Genomic DNA, 22,881 nt, shown 5'->3' with positions numbered 1-22,881 from the left:
TTGGCAAATTAGCTGGCTAGCCCTTTTTTTTTTTTTTTTTTTTTACCTTGCACATAGCATATGCTCAGTCACATCCACCAGCGGCTTTAATGTCTTAATATGCTCTTTCCCTTCCAGCCTCCACGTCTCTGTGGATCTAAACTAGCCTTTAATATGAGCAGAAGACGGGGATAAGCAGTGGCGACTGGCTTCCAGGGGGATTTTGCCTGGGCTTTTTGTTTTTCCGCCGACATGCCTGGTCTATGGAGCAAAGCTGAGCGAAGCTAGCTGGCTGCCAGTCCGGCTAGCGGGACATTTCCAGGCTTTTGGATGATTGTTTAGCTGAAGAGCTGATTTATTTGGGATCAGCGCAACCTCCAGTCCCTGGGTAAGGAGTGAGCATGGGGGAACCCAACCTGGACGACTCCAATGTCAAGGTGGCTGTTCGGGTACGGCCCATGAACAGGAGAGGTGAGAGGGCTTCTTATTGGTACACTGCCTCAAAGATTACTTCTGTTCATAAAGACTGTCTGCTTTGTCATTTAGGCTGCATTATGGACCAAATGTGAGGTTATTCTTATGAAAAGATGAAAATCAAAAAGATCATTGGTGGTAGACTATTTCAGACACACAGACCTTCTCAGATTGTCTATAAACAAGCTGCACAGTACAGTAACATTATCAATAGGAGACTATCTTGACTTAAGCACTCTCTGTTTAATTTCTTTGGAATGGGATGCCAGTCAGAAATCACCACCACCCATTAGTGAAATGAGCTGCTGCAGATTAACTGAAAAAAGAAAAAGCATGGCTGGTCTGGATGGCACATGTTTGTACAGTGCTGCCATAAGGCTTCCCTCATGGCTGTTTGCCATCCAGCTTGATTTAAAGCTGAGCTGCTGTGTGAGATCTGCTGTCTACAAAGCTTAGGCTCTTTGTCTTTTTTTGCTGGTTGTTCCAGATGCCAATAGCTTCTTAACTTCATCTGTCACCTCCTGCAATAGTAGTGACTATTTAATAGTAGTTGGTTTTCTCAGATGTTTTTTTTAGGTTTGTCTCTTCTTTTGACCACTGCCATCACTGCCTCATAACCATTTGGACAATCTTCAGTATTTTTCCCATGCCAGTTTCATGTCCACTTAAATCATCATCTCTAATTTTAAAGCCATAGTAACAAAGGCACAGTGTGCATGCACACTCAAATGCTCTGGTAGTTGTATTGCAGATTATCATAGCCACATGCAGGAAGCCGCAGATGATCCATTCTGGTTAATTGCCAAGGTGCGTTTTTGGTTTTGGAGACCATGTGTCCCTTGAAAGGAGGAGGAGGAGGAGAAGAAGAAGAAGAGCTACTGAACCAGAGTGGTTGACCGACAACCGGCAGATTGGATCACATGTGTCCCTTTCTCTCTCTCTCCCCTCTGAGCTGTAGAAGTCAGTCACAAGACCAATGCTGTGGAATGACATGCTATTCCCATAGACTTAACCATAAACTTTATTGTAGAAAACCTCAGCAACAGGGATGACGTTTTTCACGGGTGACTCTTTGCAAGGTTAGACATTTGTTTTATACACACAAAAGTCCCACATGTTGCTGTGAACAACAACGACAATTTAGTTGATGGGTATTTTTATCAACACTGTTATGGAGATGGTGAAGTATAGAAGTACAGGCTACAGATTAGCTTTTGTCTCAGATCCAGTATGTTTGGATTCAGTGAGGTAGCTATTTACTGTAAATACATCACTGTGACAACAGTCTCTGGGTACCTGTCAACATGTCCGCTTCTCCGTCAGTGTGCATTGTAACCTGACAGGAACAGGTGATGGCAAACTAGCAGACATGTATACTTGACCCAAACCATTGTCTCCCTTGTATAATTTCTTCTTGTAAAGAGCTTTAAATGCTATAAAAGAAAAATCTATCAATTCTAATTAAGCACAGTTTTAAAAATTTTCCACAAGATAAAAATTGACAATAAAAGCAGCATCAAATCTAATGTTGAAACTGTGCATGTTTCAAGCATCTTTGAGAAGTAGAAGCAGGTTGAAAACTAGCTGTTGCTGCTTTTTTTTTTTTTTTTTTTTTTTTTTTTAAATGTATAATTTCTTTCACACCTCACATATTTGCTTTTTATAAGCCTGTACTAATGGACAATAGATCCACCAAAAAGTAATTTCGTTAATAAATATGAAAATGAAAATGAATCCATTACTAATAATTGTCTAAACTCACTGCTACACTGTTTTGATCCTGGAAGACTTTTTTGTTTATGCAATCAAATGTCTGCATGTGTCTTACTTTGCTTAGTACCAAAAAGCAATCATAATTTTGGTGAAAGGGAGCAAGCAGGCAAATTGGTGGCTTGCTGAAGGCAGTTTGGAATAAGCACTGCCACGTTTCTGTTGGTTTTCCCTGTCTGAATAAGGCTTCTGTCCACAACTGCCAGTGTTAATGTATGACTTTTATGATTCCACTGGCCAACCAAAAACCATATCAGCTTTGAGAAGACAAATAATTCTTCCATTGCACTGCACTTCAGAACAGGAGCTGTTTAAAAATCAAAACTTACTGGTCCTTAGAGAAAAGTTTGAATCCATACTCGTTTCTAAGCCCACATCCTTTGATATTTAGGCCTCTTAACATTCACACCTTTGAGCTGCTCAGCTGGGACACAGCTCTTCCTCTGTCTCCTGCTGTCAGACAGTTGCTTCAGAACACAGTAGCCCTAGTTGATGGAGGACTGAGAAGTAGTCATTCACCTTCCCCACTTACATTTCCCTTGCTTGTGCTGTGATTCAGACCTGTGATACTGAAATAATAGGTGGGCTTCATGAACCTTGGGGGCACTGTCCTTTGTATCCCAGGTTGAGAAGGAGAGGTGGTCTTGCTGCCTAGCTGGACAAAGGCAGGAAGGGAGTCAGTCTGAATGAATATTTGCTAACATTGCGTAATGCTCCATGTTCCCATGGCTGTGGCCTTCGAAGAACAGAGCAGCACCAGCCGTAGCAATGGTAACACCGGCCAATCAGCTTCCTGGCTGATGTTAGGGCTGTTGTGCCAAACTTCAGCATCGGTGCCCTGGAGAAGACCAGAGAGAAGGCCAGTGGAAAGTGAGAGCTACTTGTGGAGCAAGGAGAGACAGAAAACAATGGATACATTTGTCCTCCCTACCACATCGCATCACACTTTCCTCTCTGCTGACTAGGACGTACAGCTGCAGCAATATGGGTATGTGGGTAATGTAGGCAGAGGTAGAAGAGAGAGGGCAAAATAGAAAGTTTTCTGACGCAACACCTGTGGTGTCCTTTTTAACGTTAGCTTGTCATTCACCCTCACTGTTTTCTTGTCACTCAGATTCCATTCGTTCATTCTTCTGTTTTGTTTTTTTTGCTTTGTCACATTGACAGAAGACGAATTAGAGGGTAAGTCAGGTCCTGTGACCTTTGACACAAATTTTCCATAGTTCTCCTCCCGTGTTCCTGCCAGGAAATGTAGTGCTGAAACTCTCTAAGCAGACACTCTTGACTCAATCCCCCAGTATTCCTGGTTTCAACAGACATATTTAGCCTCTCAAGAGATGTAGGACTGCTGAGGCTGGTATTCTCTGTCATATCCCAGGAAATTATCAACCACAATCAGGCAACTTGGGATACATTGTGACTTTGGCTGGCTAAGTTACACCAGTCTGTTTGAGCAGCCTCTCCAGATAAAATGGTTATTTGCATAAATGCAAATAATCAAGTATGTAAAACACACACATCAAACTCCTGGTGGAAACATAATGGTCTGGTATGACCAGGTGCTGTTTAGAAAGGATGCGAAGTATTCATGCTTTATAACAGAAGCAATACACTGATGAAGTCATTTCATATCAAGAAAATGTTTATTATTATCTACACTGCAACCAACTCTAGGTGTGATGGTTGAGAATCTGTTCATTTTGTCTTTATCCAGAAATTCAGTTGCTCACCTGCTTCATTGTTGGTTACAGTCACATTCCTGCCTCAGAGTAGCCATACATTGGTCAGAACAAGTAGCTGAAGACCATAGATGCTATATAACAACACAGTGTATTGCTACTTTAGATAGTTCTTCTAGAAGAAAGGGATTGAAACCACAGAACACTTTCCCTGTGCTGACACATTTACTAAACTTCAATATCTTTGCATGCTTTTGCATGCCTGCTCCGTTGATTAGTAATAGCACTTTAGGTGCTGATTGTCTGCAAGCTGTTTGTGTGTTAATACTAGGCCAGGACGTGATGTGACCTGTTTCTGTGTTATTGATGAGCCTAATGCACACACTTAGATAGAAACAATCAGTCTGATCATGTTTTTGGGGCTTTTTACTGCAATTATATTGCATTTCAGTGGCTGGGGCATTCACCAGTAACTAGTAAAATACTGCTAGTCTGCAGCTGCTGATATAGTCTTCTGTGCAAGTAACCAGTTGTTTAATGCTTACTACAGGAGCAAACCTGTGTGTGTGATGATCACGCTCACTGGCAACATGAATGGAGAGACTTACCAGCTCTGTGAAATATTTTCCACTGCTTCTACTGGTTACTTTCACAGTAAGATTTGGAGTAAAATGTTTTAGAAGGGTATTTCAGAGAAGAAAAAACGTAGTATGCAACACTGTAATACATAATTAGGAACTCCTTCAGATATCTGTTTACATTGTTGAAAGCAGTCAGATATTTACTCTGTATGTGTCTTTTTGCAGTAATGCAGTCCTTCTATGTGTATGACTTTTTGATGGAACAGTGGAATTGGTTTTGGGATTACTACAACGTTGATTAAGTAGTCTACTGACTTGTAGCATCGACACATACCTGAATGGACAAAGGAGTAGGACCACTCCTTATACTAAGTTGGAAATTGTATTTCCAGCATTGCATGATGACAGAAACAGGCAAGGTTCACCAAAGGAGTTCCTTAGTTGTGTGAGATTGTTTTGTTAATTAGCTCTTAGCAAGTCAAGTAGTCAGGTATCTGTAATTTGTTATTTCAGCCATGTACAGTAAACACAGAACATAATAAAGCAAAAACAGTCTTCCTCTAGGACCCATGGTGCTACAGTGAAAACATACTTGGGGATACTCCATACACATATCTAATAGTTGCTGATTCATAGTTAACTAAGAGCCCTAAAAGTACAGATGAGGTCATCTAGAGGTTGAGTCATGGCAGCTGGACTTCTAGTTTTTAGGTCAAAACGTTTCACCACCCATCCAAGTGGCTTGATCAGTCTGAGAAAAAGCTGGTATGGAACCTCCAATTTATCTTCCAGGTTGGTTTCACTCCACCCCTAGTCCCATGGGATTACTAGGTGAGCTATGTAAATCAGGTGAGAGTCGTTAGACCCACAGTCCTGAATTGGTTTCACTTCACACCTGGCCTGAATAGGCTTGTTGGTGAACAAAAGAAGTGAGCTCAGATGATGGTCGTTAGGATCTAATGGTAGGCTCATGTGACTTCTCTGATTCACCAAAAAAATGTCCTCCCTGGAAAACATTTGATTTGTTGTTTAATTTCCTGGGAAGAGATGAAAGGGCAGCCTGGCAAATTGAAGACCGGTTATGTCTGAGCCCTCCACCCCTGTTAGGGTAGGGTTTTTCCACTTGGACATAGATAGCTTCCCTGACTCCTCTCTCAAACCAAATCTTATCTGTCCAAAATATGTACATCACTGTCTTCAAGGGAGTTGCACAGCTGACTGTGGTCCTGAGGAGCTGCTCCTCCTGTACTGGGCCATCCTCCTGTTAAGTGGTTGTTTGGTTTCTCCAATGTAGAGTTCTGAGCATTCTTCTTTACACTGGACAGCATACACTACAGCATAAACATTGCTGCTCTTCTGTTTTGGTGTCCAGTCTTTAGGGTGAACCAGTCTCTGTCTCAGTGTGTTGGTGGGTTTGAAGTGAACTGGTATCTGATGTTTCCCAAAAATCCATTTAAGCCTCTGAAACACCTGCTACATAGGCAATGACCAGGTTTTTCCTCTGTGGAGCTTAAGGCCAGGCGTGTCTCTTGTTTTTCTGCCTGATGTGGATATTGCCTTGTTGAAAGCCCACTTAGGGTAGCTACAGGTTTTGAGGGCTGTCTTTAGATGTGTGTCCTCCTTTCTCTTGGCCTCCATAGAGGTAGGGATGTTGTTTGCTCTGTGGCGTAAATCATCACTGTGAAGGAGCTGAGAGCTTTCTTTTCCACTTCCTCCATGTACAGATTGGCAACGATGGGTGACACAGGGGAGCCCATGGCACATCCAAGTTTCTGTCTGTAAAATTCACTTCTGTATGAGAAGTATGGGGTGTTTAGACAAAGGTCCAATAGCAGGCAGATTTGATCTAGGTTGAGGCTGGTAGAGAGGGTGCTGTCCATGAGGATGAGGTCCAAATAAGGTAGTGCAATATATTTATAATAGATGTGGGAAATGTAAACATTACATCTTGCTTGCAGCCATAATACAATTTATCAATTTACATACTTGTATTTACAATGTACAGTTTGTTTGGTTAGTTAGCAGTCTGGTAACACCAGAAGAATAGGCAATATACTGGAATATACAGACAATATACTGTCTATGGATCCACTGGTATGGTTATTTGTGCAGAAGTGGTGGTAGGATGTCAAGTTGCTCTTCCACTTTTCCCCTGCATTCTGCATGAAAGTGAAAAATGTTTCTGTCCTTCATGCATGGAATCAGCCCCTTTCATTGTATTCTAAAACTGGGGTTTGAAGATGCTTGTTTGCTGGTTTGCTGCTAGTGCCGCCGTCTAGAGCCCAAACTTTGGCTTTCTGTGTACTGCGTAGGCAGTAACTGTACCTTTCCCGTCTTTGTCACATATGTCACCTGTGAATTTTTCAAGATATGACACTGCCGTTTTTCCACCCTTAGTATTGTATAAACCGTCTTTGCCACAATGTCATTTTTTGTGTAACTCTCTTGATACCTCACAGTTGCAAATTTTTGTTATTCTGTGTGTGTATCTTCTGTGTTGTGGCCCTTTTCTGTCAACTACACAATCCAGCTGCTGTGGCCTAAATGGTTGGTTGTGCAGTGGACCCATCCAAATGCAGAACTTTTGTCTAAAATACTCAGCAGTTTTTAATCAATTTTGTGGATTTTTAAAAATAATTATCAGGATTATTTATCACTTAGGTCTCTTTATCTGTGATAACAAGACTATTTCTACCCAATTTTCTCATAAAATGGAATTGGGAATGAAAGAAATATACAACATGAAATTGAATGATGATATAGAAATAATCAATGATACAAACTGAGTTTTTGGTGAGGTTCAATGCAGTGATAGTAAAATATATGTTGTCTGATCTACAGAAAAGGAATTAAACACTAAATGTGTTGTGGAGATGGTGAAGAACCAGACGATCCTCCATCCTGCAGGAGCTAACCTGGGCAAAGCAGACTCCAGGTATGTTTGTGCCTTTTGAATTTATATCCACAACTGTGGTTTCTTCTCTTAATGCACATGTGATCGGTGGTCTAATAATTAAAGATGAGAATGTACTGCCAAAGATGCAGGTGTTCTGAAAACAAAATTAACAAGCCCTCCCCCCTCAGGATAGAAATGTTTCATCATAGGTTAAAGGTGATCATTGAGAACAAATAGACTCACACCGTGTCAGCAAAATTCCCACCACAGCATAACACAGCTGCCAGATCTCACTGGAGGACTCTTGAATTTTGATTTTTTTCCTTTAATTTGTCACCCATCTATATTTGATGATATATGTTCTCCACATGCTTTAGTTTTCAGCAGCTGTTGGGGCTCCTAGGGACAGGTGTATTTTTTAACTCAACTCATTTGTCAGTTGTTTCCCTCCTTTGGCTTTTATTCTGTTCCATGCTGAAACCAGCTAGTTTTTCTACGTAATGTTGAATTGTGCCTGTCTCAATCTCTGCATTAGGGCATGTTGAATTTGGTTGCAGTGGGTGGAACAGGAATGTGTGTGCGTTGTTGCAATAGTGATCAAACCCTGCAAACTGTTGCAAATATAACACTGGAATGACAGACTGCAAAATTAATAACCTTTTAGAGTTAAAGTTTTATGTTTAATTTAATTAGTGGTTCAGAATTGGTCAGTAAGGAATGCTTGACTACCACCAACCCGCCATCTTGAAAGACACTAGCTGTGCCAAAAGAAAGATTTTGTGACTGGTGGAGCTGATTGCAGCTGCTAGATCAGACGTGGTGTATAATTCTGGTTTCAGGCTGAAGTTCAGGAGCAGACCCTAGCAGCTGTGTTTTTGTGAGTGTGTATAAGAGGCACCTCTGCCTGCAAGAAAGACAGCAGCAGCACGACACAGGCGGACAGAGACAATTATACATTAAAAAGACTAACTCTGCTCCTCTCTTTCCTCACTCCATCGGGTCGTAACTCCCCACCGCCTGACTTCCTCCCTTTTTCTCAGCTCTTCCGTTTCCGTGGCAACACAGGGGGAGGTTAACTCTGGGTTGCTCTTGGTCACTCTGGAGCCCCTTTCTATAAGTGAGGACACGATAGGAGGGGGGGCAACCCTGTCATTTACACGAGCATCTGTCGACCATAAACTTCCACAGATGACTTTTATGGAGGACTGAACAAGAGTGGACCTGTAATTTCGTTCTCTGTCTGTTGGCGACAAAGGAGCGAGGAGGATGGGCTGACTGACTGCTACTCTTAGCATGCATATGCTATTTTCATTCTATTTGTCTGTGAGCAGGTTACATCTACACAGTGTGTACACTGGAGGATAATCTTTTCGTTAGCATTTCACTTGGATGCTGATAGTTGAGAAAAACTGGAGTAGGCATATAGAGGAAGTATGCAATAAATGTTGTAGGTGCATGTTTGTTTAGGCTAACTGAGTTACCAGGATGTCTTTCGTTTAAAACAGGGAAGACCTATCTGAGCCCTATCTGTAGAAGATAATGCACAGATAACAGACGGCATCTTCCTGATTGAATCTGACTTTTCTCCACAGAATAACCACACAAGATGTAACAACAGGATCCTTACTTCAGAGTGATTAGCACAGGGTGTTTCAGTGTTTCTCACATTATCACTGTCAGTGTCACTTCTTCAAATCTATTGTATTTCAGCTTTCATTTGCTCACAGATTGGTGCATATGTATATAAGTTCATATTTAGCACTGTCTTGCTATTGAAATCTGAACTCGTGATTTGTACAGAAAACAAAATTTGTTTTTCTAGCATTAAACCACTAAAGCACTGTTAAGACAGTGTGGAACAGAGGCTAGCCTAAAAATTGGGCACGGCATAGACTCTTTATACAAGTGAGTGCTAGGAATGATGAATATTTTAAATATTCCTGATAACAGAAGTAATCTCACAGGTAAGTGTATTACCCTGTAGACTTCTAATTTCTGCAGTTTAACATAAATCTTTCCCACTAGTGTTTTTGTAGGGGTGGTTCCCCAAGTTAAGGATTAGTTCTGTTTAAACATAAATGAGGATGAGGAATATAATCTCTTTTGTTCTCAGAAAGAGCTTTCCATCACATTTGCATTCATCTGATATCTGTTCAATAAATGGTTCACTGGAGCAGGGCAATAGAATTTCCATTTGTAAGTGTTCACTATCTCTGCAGTAGAGCTTATTCCTGGTCAGTAAGCGCATTTAGTTGTTGAGCTGTATCTAGATTCTGACTCTGGCTGAATTCCCTTAAGGTAATACATTAGTGCTGGTTATATTTTTTCAGGATGGTACTTAATAGTATGTTTTTGAGCGCAAAGCTGTGGCCACTTTTTCACCGACTCCTTTTTGTGCTCTGATAACAAGGCTGAGGTGTTATCCTGAGAGGCCAAATAATGGTTAATTACTAACTTCACTAACATAGTTTAATATTTACCCATGTTTCGCTGGTGCTTTATATTCATTTCCAAATTGGTTTTAGCTCTGATTTGCAGGAGTCAGTAGATGGAAAATGTGGGGAGGACACCTTTTAAGATGATTACAACACTTTACATGTTTTCAACATATAACCGAATATCCTATTGGTGTGTTATGGCTGTCTTACAAGCTTAACATCAAATTCTGTTACTCTACTGAGAAATGACCATATTGTCTGCTCAGTCATGGGAAAGGGAAGGCCACCCATCATTGAAAGAAGATGAGTCTGTGTACAGAATTGGTTAAACACAATTTTAAACCATCCTCACACGAAAAGACCTTGTCCATGCAGTGTTATGACCTATTCTGTGCCTTTTTGAACACACACCATTTTGTCCAAATGAGACCTAAGCTGCAAGTGTAAGACCTTCTTGGTGAATTTTAGAAGTTAGTATAAAAAAAATAAACTAGAAAGACTGTTTATATGTTCAATCAAATTCAAAGTTTCTTCCATGTGACAAAATAGATAAAACAGTTTTTACTTTTCCGCAACCTAATTTGATGAATGTAAAAGTGTCATAACATTTTCAGCTCAGGACTGAAGGTGTACTCCGTATTTACATGATCAAAACATCCGCAGACTGTTTTTGTTGTTGGATGCTCCACAATTAAAATAATTTGAAAGGACCTTACTTACATTACTTACAAATCCTTTCCTTTTTTATTTCTTTCACTCAGTTGTGTGTTCTGCTTGGAGGACTGATTCAGATTTTCCAGCAGCAGCTCATATTGGCAGGGCCAGATTTAAGTTCCTCACACTGCAACCCTCAGTGGGCAGTGGCACAGTGACTCACTGTGGTGGTGAGAATAATCTTAGTTTATAAAATGTAAGCATTTTAAATGTTTTATTCGTTTAAGAAACTATGCTGTATTAGCTCACTGTGTTGTCTGACAGCCAAGATAGTTACTTTTTTTGGTTTGGTACTTCATTTTTACATTGTATCTTACATACATTTTGCTTGATGTCTTGTCTGCTCTGTCTGAATCAGTTTTGCAGCCACCAGGGACACTGTTGAACTGCAGGGTCTGACAGCAGACGGCTTAATACCCTGCAGTCATGTGGCCAGACACTGCAGTTTGTATGATGACCTGAGGCTGTTTGCATTTGTTTGGTGAAGCTGGATGTTGACACACCATGACAATGATCTGTCTGCTGTCAGATGTCAGCAAGGCAAACACAGGGCTTAGTTTCCAAGACGATACACAAAGGAGACCCTGTGGCTCTATGTGTTGGAATGATGTTAGACATTGTTATTCACTATGTATGTATCAGCGAGTATGTGTGTTATTGTACTTGTTAACATTGTTTTTAGAAGTGAAAATTGATGGTGTATTGATTTATGAAGAAATTGAGTTTTGGATGCAAAGTGAAGTGTTTTAACTGTCCAGGCTGAATGAACCTTGTAACAACTGGATGTCTGTTCACTAGCATAATGATGGGTTTGGAAATTAAGGAAAGAAAGTGTCATTTACCCACAGGCCACAATGGCTTATTTTCCCCAGAATTTTCCTGCTTTGAATTTTGTCTGAACCAATATCACCAACTTGACCGAAGCATGGGGAAATCCAAGTTTATACCATTTTTCAGACCACTTGGTCACACTCACGTCAGGGTTTGGATAGTTACCGTAATACTGTCTAGATAACAAAATCAAATAAGGAAATCAGAAATCTAAAAAAATTAAAGGTAAAGAAAAATATTTTGTGTCAACTGCCATTTTATTTTATAGTCACCACTGCCCATGTAGCATGCATTTCTAGTCATAGATATAACATAAGTCAATAATAGACAGCAATATTATATCCAAGTATACATATACTGAGATAATATGAGTGTAGAAAATAAGTCTGGAGCAGGAAATGTTATTGTGGACCATGTCGACCATGTGGACCATGTGGACCAACCATGGAAATCATGATTTTCAGTGATTGTTTCAAGAGCTTAATATCACACACACAGGCATTGATGTAAATGGTGCCTGTATTTTCCATTTGCTATCAAGTTGTCATGGTCAAAATCTATTAGTGATGGCACCTTTAATGAATAGATGTGTATGTTTTACTGGCCTTTTCAGAAGAATTGTTTTGTGCTTGTTAATTTGGACTTTTTTAAGGAGAGATTTCAACTAAAAATGCCAGCCTTTCAGTTTTGAAGTTGACCACTTTAAAAAACATGTTTAGCTGGATTGGTTTTATTTATACCGGTGGGAAAAGAGAAGTGAAATAGCAGACTGTATTACTGAATTGCATTGTGTCAGGAGTTTGCACTTCTCCCTGTTTAATACATGAAAAATTATCCACTGTCAAACAGTGTGACAGAATGTGCAATATCTGGAATAAATTTGCAATAAATGTCAGGGAAATAATGCCCGAGCAGCTCTCCTCAGACGTGATTAACATCAGCCTCAGACTGGATAGTGTAATGTGGCCTTCTTGATATGGTATTTGTGGCATGATCATTCATTTCAGCATCAGTATCATTTTAAATTAAATTAAATATTAGCCTTTTACACGTCCTGTTGTCCTCTGACATCAGTATGTGCTGTGTTACATTGATGATGTTTCTGCTTCAGCTTAACATTCCAGTCTCAGGCCCAGCCTCTTTCCTCCCCAACTCTGCTGGCTACCTTCAGCTGCCTTTCCGTCCTCCATTCTTCATTCTTCCCTACACAGGCATTGATGGTACAGTCCCAGAGAGGAAAAAAAAAGAATGCATGAACAGTAGAGAAAGGGTGGGGGGGAGCAACCATGCATTAAGTTATTTTTTAAATGACAGTGATCAGAGTGGAGAAGCAGGCGGAAGTGAGAAGGGACGAATAAATGTGTTTGAGGACCAAAGGAGGCGGGTTCACTGCTCTCCTGACCTCCTCATTCTCCACTCTCATTGGTGAGGGGCTTCCCTAGCTTTGCTAATGGGCATTTGAGCAGTGGGATATGGGTAACCCTTGTCTCCTGCAGCCTTTGAAGCAACCATGACAGCTGTCATCAATATGTATGTCAAAACCTACCACACTGATTTCACCCCTACAGTGTTTGGAGCTATGACTCTGGGGAGATAGCACAGAAAAACAAGATCATTTTGTTGTACTCTTTGTGTTTTTAGAGTATAAGATACTCATAAGATGTTTAATCTAACTTATAGGCATTAAAAACCCCTGTCAAACACCCTCACTAACTGGAAATGCAGTGCACTTGTGCTATGAATAAACGCCAGCGCTGTGTAGGAAAGATTAACTGTATAATGGTTTGAAGAGCTACTGGAATAAATTAGGCTGCAGATAGGGATTACTCTGCATGTATTTTCTGAGTACAGCATGTCAGCAGTGGAACGTCAGTGAAATATGAAGTGTTACAGATTGGACTGGCTTCTGGCTGATTTGTGCAAGAGCTGCAGCTTTGGCTGTTTATAAAGAATGTGTATGGGTTAAAAGGAAACAGGTGTATGAATATTTTTTGTCTGTGTGTGTGGGTGCATGTTCATATACTGTACTTTTATTTAAGCGGGCTAGTTTGAGTTTTAGACACTTAAGAGGCTGTTTTTTGAGATGTCGCTTAGGATCAAGTACAGATGGTCAACCTCTGAGAAATGGAATCCATGTAGTGTGGGGTTTTATCCTCATAAGTACTGAAGTAATGTGTGTATGTGTATGTATGTATGGTATGTACACCATTGGCAGTCTGTCCTCTGATGTAGCTCTCTGACTGACAACTACCCACATCCATGGGTCGAGCAAGTAGTGGCTAAGTGGAGTGTGCAATGTTAGTGCTGTGCTGATAACACACATTTTTATAATGTATGCCACCCATATTGAAGGCGCAATGCGTTAAAATAAATGCTCTGTTTAATGACAGATTGATGTTGAGTTCAGCAGCAGAATAAGTTGATGTCTACTAAATGACTCAGTGCCATGTAATTAATGTTGACTTAAATTCATGCTAGTTCATGTTAGTGCAGGGCCAGATAGCTACAGTATGCTGACTTTGTGATGCCTTCGATGTCCAGTGAATCCATGCACCATATATTTGCAAAAAAGTTGATTTTGACCTTAACCTTCCATGTAAAAACCGATCAGAGGAATTAAGTGTAGCTATTTTGTAATCGCACATTTTAGTGGTGTTTGGATGTGTCCTGCATTCATATCACCAGATTTGTCTAAGAGCCTATTTGATGTTTGGATGTGTTAGGGAAAAACTGGTGCTAATATAATTTGCTTCTGCCATAGTTCTATGTATTCTGCATATTAATATTTACACTTTTGTTGTTTTATTTTAGTGTTTTAAATTTATTTAGCTTTTTTTAATTTTATAACATAGTTGTGAGAATCAGCTGGTTTGTCATGCCATTTCCATATGGCGTGAGCATCTGTGTGCTGATGAGTTCAGATTTAAAGGATATGACTGTTGGCTAAATGCTTATAGTGTGTGGATTCATGAGTGACCCTCTTTAAACATGCATTTACTCGGTTTTTCTGTAAAAGATAACACTGATATGATCACAGATACTGTTATTTATTCCGCTACACTGTTTCTCCACCCTTTGCCAACTTCAGTAGCAACCCCCTCTATCCCATGCCCACACTTAGATATTCCCACAACTCTTCACTGAATCCCAAAGGTTTTTTTTTTTCTTCTTTTTTTCCTTCCCCAAGTCCTCAGAGATAAATGCAGTGCCTAGCATGACTTTCACAGACACACACCACAATACCAAATCCCCCATGAAGCTGGTTTTCACATGGGACAGTCAGGATGTTAACAAGCAACACGTACAAAGTTGGCTCTGTTTGTGTCTCAGTTTATTTCTTTCTCCTGTTCTCTCTATCTTCAATTCAACGTAGGGCAGGTAATATTAGACCAAAAATACTGAATGGCAGATAGTTGGATAGCTACAATACATGGTCAGCATTCTGCATCCTCTCTAACATGTGCACTAAATGTCTTCTATCTTTCTACATGCTCCTATGGACCTTGACCCTCCCAACATGTCAGGAGTCAATCCAAGGTAATGGTACACACCCACACAAGTGTACACAGATATTCTCAACACTAAACTGATTCCATAGTTGTGAGTCATCTCTATGTTCAGCAAAGAAGCCACTGTGTTTCTACTATCTTCACATTGTGAATTGTGTGCAAATCTAAAGGCGATGATACAAAGTAGCGATTTCTAAAACTATTTTGTCTATTTTAGCCTTAATTTATTAACCTTAAATGAAATATTTGCCTAATGTCAACTTTGTGTCTGACGGTCAGACCTAGATGTCCCTTCTGTGTCTCTCTCACACTGTTACTGTGTTTGTTGTGTCTCCATGTGATACCCAGGTTTTTGCCTATGATTACTGTTTCTGGTCCATGGATGAGACGGATAAAGAGAAATTTGCCGGTTAGTATATTAACTCAGATCCTTAACTGTATTAAAATGCCAAAATTGGCATCTTTGTCGTTCCACACATTGAGAACGGCTAAATGTACATACAGAACAATGCACCATGTTTGTGTGTTTATGTTTATGTCTGTCTCTAGGTCAGGAGGTGGTGTTCCAGTGCCTTGGGGAAAGTCTTCTCCACAATGCCTTCCAGGGCTACAATGCCTGTATATTTGCCTATGGACAAACTGGTAAATAACCATGACACACCACGCTTTGTAGGAAACAGGATGCGGGTGTACACCTAGCTGCAACTAATTCAGCCTAATAGAGCAGTCCTGTCTATCTTTCCTGAATTTTATGTTAAGTTTATTAAACTATATGATTTTGGAGTTTGTTTTTGCTATTAAATTGTGTGTGTATGTATGTATATATATATATATATATATATATATAAAAAATATACTATTGAGTAATAACAGGCTGGGCACAATAAATGTAAAATTAGTCTGCACCTTTTATAGCAAAGTGCCCTGAAGGAAGAAAGGAGTGTCGGTGTGGATGTGTTGTGATGGGAGGCCTAGACAGCCTCTGACTGACTGATCAGACTGACGACTGAAAAAACAATTCTCAAACATGTACAGTGCAAGCAGTATATAAAAGGATAATCTACACCTTTTGATCATACTAGTTTTCTTTCTGTGTGTGTATCTGTGTTGTATTTAGGTTCAGGAAAGTCATACACCATGATGGGATCAGGGGACCAGCCAGGTCTGATTCCCCGCCTGTGCAGTGCTTTGTTTGAACGAACCCAGAAGGAACAGCGGGAGGAGGAGAGCTTTACTGTTGAGGTGTCCTACATGGAGATCTACAATGAGAAGGTCCGGGATCTGCTCGACCCCAAAGGGTATGACATCAGGATAATCTTCTACTGCTTTAACAATAGGTTCTTATAAATCCGAAATAAAAATATAGATCAGAAACTACCCATTTACATCAAACTCCAGCATGTGAACATTAAAAAACAGGTATATACTGTATGTAAGCCTACTTTTTAGGTAAACAGTATTTTGGTAGAATGACAAAAGTCACAGATTGACTCTGGTACCACCAGCTGTTGTGGTCAGTGGATAGATAAAAGGGATTTATTCTTTTGACCTGTAGTCACTGATGGAGGCCAGTTCGTGTCCAGCAGGTCAACAGTAAATCAGGAGCATAGGCCTGTGTCTGCTGCCCCAGACAGCATAACCTTTGACCTTCACTCACTGTGTGACCTTTAACCTCAGTGAAATGGGCTGAAGCAGAGAAGACCATCTGACAGCCATATGGGCTTTGTTGTGGAGCACAGAATGATGAGGTTCTCAGACCTAGACTAACTTAGGATTAGAGAGCTAAGTGCTCACATAGTTTCATTAAACAGAACTGATGAAAGCTGCAGTGGTGGCAAGATCCAGCTGTGCCTCCTGCTAATATTGTACATCCAAAAAATATTTTTTTTTACAAAGTGTAGCACTGATGTTTCTGTGTTTTAAACCTTTTTCTTATTTTTGTCCAGGGGGAGACAAACTCTGAGGGTGAGGGAGCATAAAGTTTTAGGTCCCTATGTGGATGGACTGTCTCGACTAGCTGTGGCCAGCTACAAGGTAAAAATATTCATCCTAAATAGTCATTTCAAGTTTGATGTACCTGCACATACCCCTGACATCCATTGGACACTTCTGTGTCCCATTTTGGCTGGTCTCAATCACATGTGAGCGGAGTATCATATTTGCATTCCCCTCACATAATAGCAGTAAATTGCATAGTAGTCCCACCAATCACACGGTAGTTATAAAATTATGAGAATTTATAGCATTTTGTAGTTTATATTGAGCTCTCCAGGGAAGTCAAGGGTCCTGTTGGTCAAATAAGAGTCACCAGATTTTAAACTGGACTAGAATACATCAGACCATGTTGTCTGTATCTCATTTCTCCAAAACAGTCCCATAAGACGAAAATGGAGGTGAAATCAAGCTGAGTAAATATCATCATTATAATTGTTGTCGTCGTTCACTTACGAATTGTTGATTTGTGTTGCTCTGATAGGACATCGAGTCTCTGATGTCAGAGGGAAATAAATCTCGGACTGTCGCTGCTACAAACATGAATGAGGAGAGCAGTCGATCACATGCCGTGTTCAACATAATCCTCACACACACGCTCAAGGACTTGCAGTCTGGGGTAAGCTGGCTTTAAAAATATGAGCTGAAATTCATGCAGTTTGAGTTTACTGTAGATCATTCTGGGTGTGTGGTGGTTTCAATTTACCAATTGATCGTCTGTGGTTGGAAACAGTAACAGAAAACTGGTGTGCTTGCTTCACAACCTCTACTTGGAGCACAATTGGGACAGTTGGTGCTGCTGTTGTCATATTGTTGTGAGGATGATTATGCAGGTGTACGCAGCAAACAGGTTGTATCTATATTGTGGGCAGGGCCCCATGCCGCTATATCCTGGAATGCAAAGAAAGTAGCTTTTTTATATTTCATTAGCTGCAGGTAATACTCTGTCCCCAAGTGGTGAGATTTGCCCTACTCTGTCCACCTACTCCCTCATCCACTCACTTCTGATGGCTACTTCTTCAGTTTAAGAGGAATACACTATTCATGCAATGCATTCATTTATATGGTTAATTCCCATAAGGTCTTTTATTCCAGATGTTGTTTAGTATTAAAGTAAATCATGTTCCACACCTTAATATCCACCACTAATGCACTGTAAGGTTTTACAGGTTTTCAGGTGATCAGCTATTACATTTCTTCCTCTCTTGCATTCTCTTGTCCCAAAATCTGTGTGTAATTTTGTGTGGACTTTGACTGGGCAAACAGTGTCTGGCAAGTTTTTGATCACTCATCTGCAGCTGCTGGCAGGTGAATAGGTAGTTACCAAATGGGATGATGTCATTCCAGATATCTGACCTAGTACTCTAAGAAATGATCTACATGACTAATTTTCTGTCCCCGCTGACCCACTTTGCCTCTCTTGCCCCTTATTCTTATTTCCAGATAACCTTGCCACCAGCAAATCCTGTTAATAATTCACAGGCATGACTGAGTTTGTCAGCTGATGCAGGCTGCTCTGTTTTCAAGGCACACCCAGAGGCAGTCAGTAAGTTGATCAGTCAGTAGGTTTATCAAGCAAATGGCTAAAGTTTAGACAGTGAGTAAATCACTTAGCTGACGTGTTCTGTAATTGCATGAGTCAGTTCTTTTTCTGTGTTGCTTTCACTATTCAGTTCAGAAATTAAAATGCATTGATTTTTTTTTTTTTTTTTTTTTTTTTTTTTTTTTTTTAAATTCTCCATGGATGCCAACTGGTATAATATGCTGTGACCTGTCATACTAAAACTGTTTAGTTTTTAGTATGACTGCTTGTGTTGTGTTTCACTTCTTGTTATTAAGAAGTTAAGTGGAATGTAACAAGTGCTGTGTGTACAGTATGCAAAAATACCTTTTAAAGAACAATAGGTGCTAAGTAGACTGCAAGACCATAAGGCAGTGTTTTTAAGGCAGTGAGAACACTGTATTATGGTATCATCTTACCAGTTTGTAAACCCTAGGGTGTTTGTTTAATATACCGTTTGAATATGCCCAAAAAAATTCTATATCTACCTGTGTCTTACTGTGGTGTTTTCACCTTTTAATCTGTAACCCGAACATATAACGTGATCACAAAAAATAACTGAACTGGATCTCCTCTGTACCCCTTAAAGCTTAACCAGTGTTGCTAGAAGAGAAGGGACAGGTTAAAAACACAACGGGTAACGGGTAGCACAATCACACATTGTTGGATGAGTCATCCTGATGCTGAACACCTCATTACAGGATTTCCTTTCAGTAGCGTGTTTGACTTGTCAACCAAATGCTCCACTCGCAGTTCTGTGTTCATTTGCACTTTGACCCTGTTTGCTACCAAACCTTTAGTTGTTTGCTATTTTGTTCTTGCCTTGCTACATATATCCAAGCATTGGCTGCATGTTTTGTATAGTGCGGAGTTTTAAGATATTCTACAGGGTGTCCGCGGATCCTTAAAAAGTCTTAAATTCCATATTATAAAACTAAGGCCTTAATTAGCATTAAAATGTCTTAAATTCGCGTTTCAAAGGTCTTAAAATGAAATCTAACCGACCCCATAAAGAAGATTTTATTTTCATCTTGAAATCAATTTGAAAGCCTTTCCTGTATTTGTTACGCAGAACGAAATAGGCAGAACCAACTAAAATACGCGTTTGAGGGGAGTTTATTTAACACATGCTTTCCGGCAGCTGCGTGAACTGCGGGAAAGTTTCAGCATTAGTCTTTTGCCATGGGTAAATGTAAATTTAATGACAATTGGTTACAAAACCCTAATTTTGCGCCGTGGTTAAGTCCAGTTAGTGGCAACGTGTTCGAGGTCCAGTGCAGGCTGTGCAAAAAAATTTAAAACTCAGAACAATGGGTATGAAAGCTAGCTCTTAGAACCCTGTTCTAGGAATTGTTGTTTGTGCCTTAGTTACATCTATTGGCTTGTTTACCATTTGCAGTGATATGTTGATGTCCTCACACATGCTCTGTGCTGGTACCTTAAAGCTGCCAAGGCAGACAAGCTACATGTCCTTACTGATCAGGTTACTGACTCAGGTGTCAACTCCCTTTTATTAAGCAGGAAAAAATCCACAGAAGCTAATATTTCCTATTTTTCACTATTTGACCATCCAGCTAGAATTGCACAGGAATAGAACCTGAGAATGCAGAGACATACACATGAACATTGGAAAAAGGGTTGATTGATATAGTATTATTCCCAACAACACAGTCATTAGACATTGAGTTGCTAATGTATGTGCTAATGTCACAGTTACCCACTCTATTTCCTCTGTCTTTGGTACTTCAATATGTAATCACAGTTTATGGTGTCTGACAATTGGTCTGTTGGTCTTTTTTTAGTCAGTGTTCCAGATACACATCACTTGTTAAATAATTTGCATTACTCCGGGGGATCAGGCTGATCTCTATCAGTGCTCAGAATGTTCATGTCTGTCAGTTAGTGTCATGACCAGGATGGTTTAAGATTCAGATCAGAATTAGTTTAACCTGTTCAGTGTGTTAGTGGATGAAACATTTGAGATGTCTGTTCAAATGTTTAAGACGGATTAAAACTATCCATTTCTTAAGACAAGGTTGCCTTTGTTTCCACAACACAATGGAAACCCCCTTATACACACACACACACACAAACACTCATTTTGTGTTCACATGCACGCCACTCTCCATCATACAGAGCTTGTCCTGTAAAACTTGATATTTAAAAACGAAACAATAGGTTTCTTCGAACAACAGAATGAGGTGTGTGCCTGTCTTATATGGTTTTTCTACCATCAGGGACCAGTAACCTTTGGAAGAAATCAGGAACTAAACCTGTGCTTTGACTGAAGGAAAGTACATTTCATTTCTGTAGGATAGTTCCAACTGCTAAGACGTGAGAGAGCAAAGCAAGTGAAGGGTAGAAATAATTTTTGTGAAGCAGAAATTAATAGTTGAATGCTTTTCTGACTTTTCTAATAAATTTTTTTTTTTTTTGGCCTGCTTGGCCTGGAGTTGATCTCGGGAAGATGAAGTGGGAACCTCTCAACAAGAGACTGGAAGATGAGAAACCAAAGTCTGACAGAGCATTTTGGAATTATGTGCTTGCTGTTATGTGGAAGGCACTGAGAAAGCTGCTGAGAAACTATCATGAATTGTCCTTAAGTGGCGCCTGATTGGTTATTAGAGCCCATGTGGATTTAAATTACTGTTGTCAGGAATGTGAGAAGGTCCAGATCCGCATAAATGTCCTAGAGTCTAGCTCCAGGACAATTGAATTTCCTTAGAGCAGACTGGACATTCAGTGCTGTACCACCACATAGCCTGCTACCTTGAATCACACCAATTGCTGGTTGCATTTTGCAAATACAAACATTTACTGTAAGAAATGAGACAATAATCTGCCTTTTGTTCTGCTTTTCTCTGTGTTACTAGACAAGTGGGGAAAAGGTGAGCCGGTTGAGTCTGGTAGATCTGGCTGGAAGTGAGCGAGCTGCAAAGACTGGAGCAGCAGGAGAGCGACTGAAAGAGGGAAGCAACATAAACAAGTATGCAGAAACAATTAACACATACACAAATTTATGATGTGGTGTTTTCTCAATAAGGGCTGTTTGTTTGAGTCTGAAGCATAGATTGCCTTATTGATGTTGTCACCCTGGCAGTGTTACATTTGTTTCACATTAAATGCCTTTCTGAGCACAGAACACTGTCATTTTTCATCATTTGCACTTAAATCTATAAGTGTGAAAGAAAACGTGTACACGTTGAACTTGTATTTGTAGTCACTCTGCAGCAACTTTACTTTTACCTGTTGAAATACATTTGATGAACACAGATTGGAATGCATGAGCTGGGACATAATATCAACCATGAACAGGTGCTTGAATGGAATGGAGCCACTTGACCTTTCTTTTTTCATCTATATGTGTGTTTGTCAGGTCTCTGACTACTCTGGGCCTAGTGATCTCAGCCCTGGCTGAACAGGGAAGCACCAAAAACAAGACCAAGTTTGTTCCTTACAGAGACTCTGTTCTGACATGGCTACTGAAGGTACATAAATGATATTCATAAATGTCACCAGAGACAAAGGAAAAGCATTTTCCTGTGTACATCTGTTTTTATCATTTCTTACCTTTGTGTGTCCACCTGGCTTTAGGACTGTCTGGGTGGCAACAGTCGCACAGCGATGGTTGCAACTGTGAGTCCAGCAGCAGACAATTATGAGGAGACTCTGTCGACACTGCGCTACGCAGACCGAGCAAAGAATATTGTCAACCATGCTGTTGTTAATGAAGACCCCAACGCTCGCATCATCAGGGAGCTCAGAGAGGAAGTAGAGAAACTACGAGTTCAGCTGACCCAGGCAGAGGTGAGAAATCTCAGAAATCTTAAGAATTAGCACAAATTTCTGCTTTCGCCTACTCTCACCTGCTGTGTTTTCTCCAGTCTTTGAAGGCTCCTGAGCTAAAGGAGCGTCTGGAAGAGTCAGAGAAGCTGATTCAAGAGATGACCATCACTTGGGAGGAGAAGCTGCGTAAAACTGAGGAGATTGCACAGGTAAGACACGCAAGATATGTGAAAACGATCAAATTAATTATCCTCACATTATTATTTTTCCATTGTTTATTTGATTGTACACTGTGTAAATATATCAATTGTCTTTTTGTCTGTCTGTAGGAGCGTCAGAAGCAGTTAGAAAGTCTGGGTATTTCTCTCCAGTCCTCAGGGATTAAAGTGGGAGATGATAAGAGTTTTCTGGTCAACCTTAATGCTGATCCTGCTCTCAATGAACTGCTGGTGTACTACCTGAAGGTACACACAAGTTCTTCATTCTGCTTTACTTACTTTGCTTTACTTTATTTATTCTTGCAGTTTACACAGAAACCCAAATATATTATACTAATAATAATACTAATACTAGAATATTTTGTGCCATCTGTGTCTAACACAGATTCTGATTCATCTTCCCTTTAAACATTACATCTCAACTTTACTGTCCTTTTACAAATGCTGCTGGGA

The 22,881-nt window shown here is 40.1% G+C and overlaps 1 protein-coding gene across 3 annotated transcripts in view; it reads left to right on the top strand.

Moving 5' to 3' along the window:
• The window catches only part of kif13ba (kinesin family member 13Ba), a 39,651-nt gene that overhangs the window by 892 nt on the left and 15,878 nt on the right, over positions 1-22,881 (top strand). For all 3 annotated transcript variants that reach the window (XM_026293149.1, XM_026293150.1, XM_026293148.1), the window contains exons 3-15: positions 118-450; positions 7,325-7,418; positions 14,887-14,899; positions 15,220-15,280; positions 15,421-15,513; positions 15,989-16,169; positions 16,818-16,905; positions 17,348-17,482; positions 21,298-21,410; positions 21,801-21,912; positions 22,019-22,231; positions 22,309-22,419; positions 22,540-22,674. In XM_026293149.1, the coding sequence (XP_026148934.1) occupies positions 381-450; positions 7,325-7,418; positions 14,887-14,899; positions 15,220-15,280; positions 15,421-15,513; positions 15,989-16,169; positions 16,818-16,905; positions 17,348-17,482; positions 21,298-21,410; positions 21,801-21,912; positions 22,019-22,231; positions 22,309-22,419; positions 22,540-22,674 (1,419 nt within the window). In that variant the 5' untranslated portion in view covers positions 118-380. The remainder of the gene's footprint in view (positions 1-117; positions 451-7,324; positions 7,419-14,886; positions 14,900-15,219; positions 15,281-15,420; positions 15,514-15,988; positions 16,170-16,817; positions 16,906-17,347; positions 17,483-21,297; positions 21,411-21,800; positions 21,913-22,018; positions 22,232-22,308; positions 22,420-22,539; positions 22,675-22,881) is intronic.

Source organism: Mastacembelus armatus, chromosome 3 (assembly GCF_900324485.2).
Source record: "Mastacembelus armatus chromosome 3, fMasArm1.2, whole genome shotgun sequence".
NCBI classification, from domain to species: domain Eukaryota; kingdom Metazoa; phylum Chordata; class Actinopteri; order Synbranchiformes; family Mastacembelidae; genus Mastacembelus; species Mastacembelus armatus.
The sequence above is the reverse complement of the archived record's forward strand: the minus strand, read 5'-3'. Positions and strand labels throughout refer to the sequence as shown.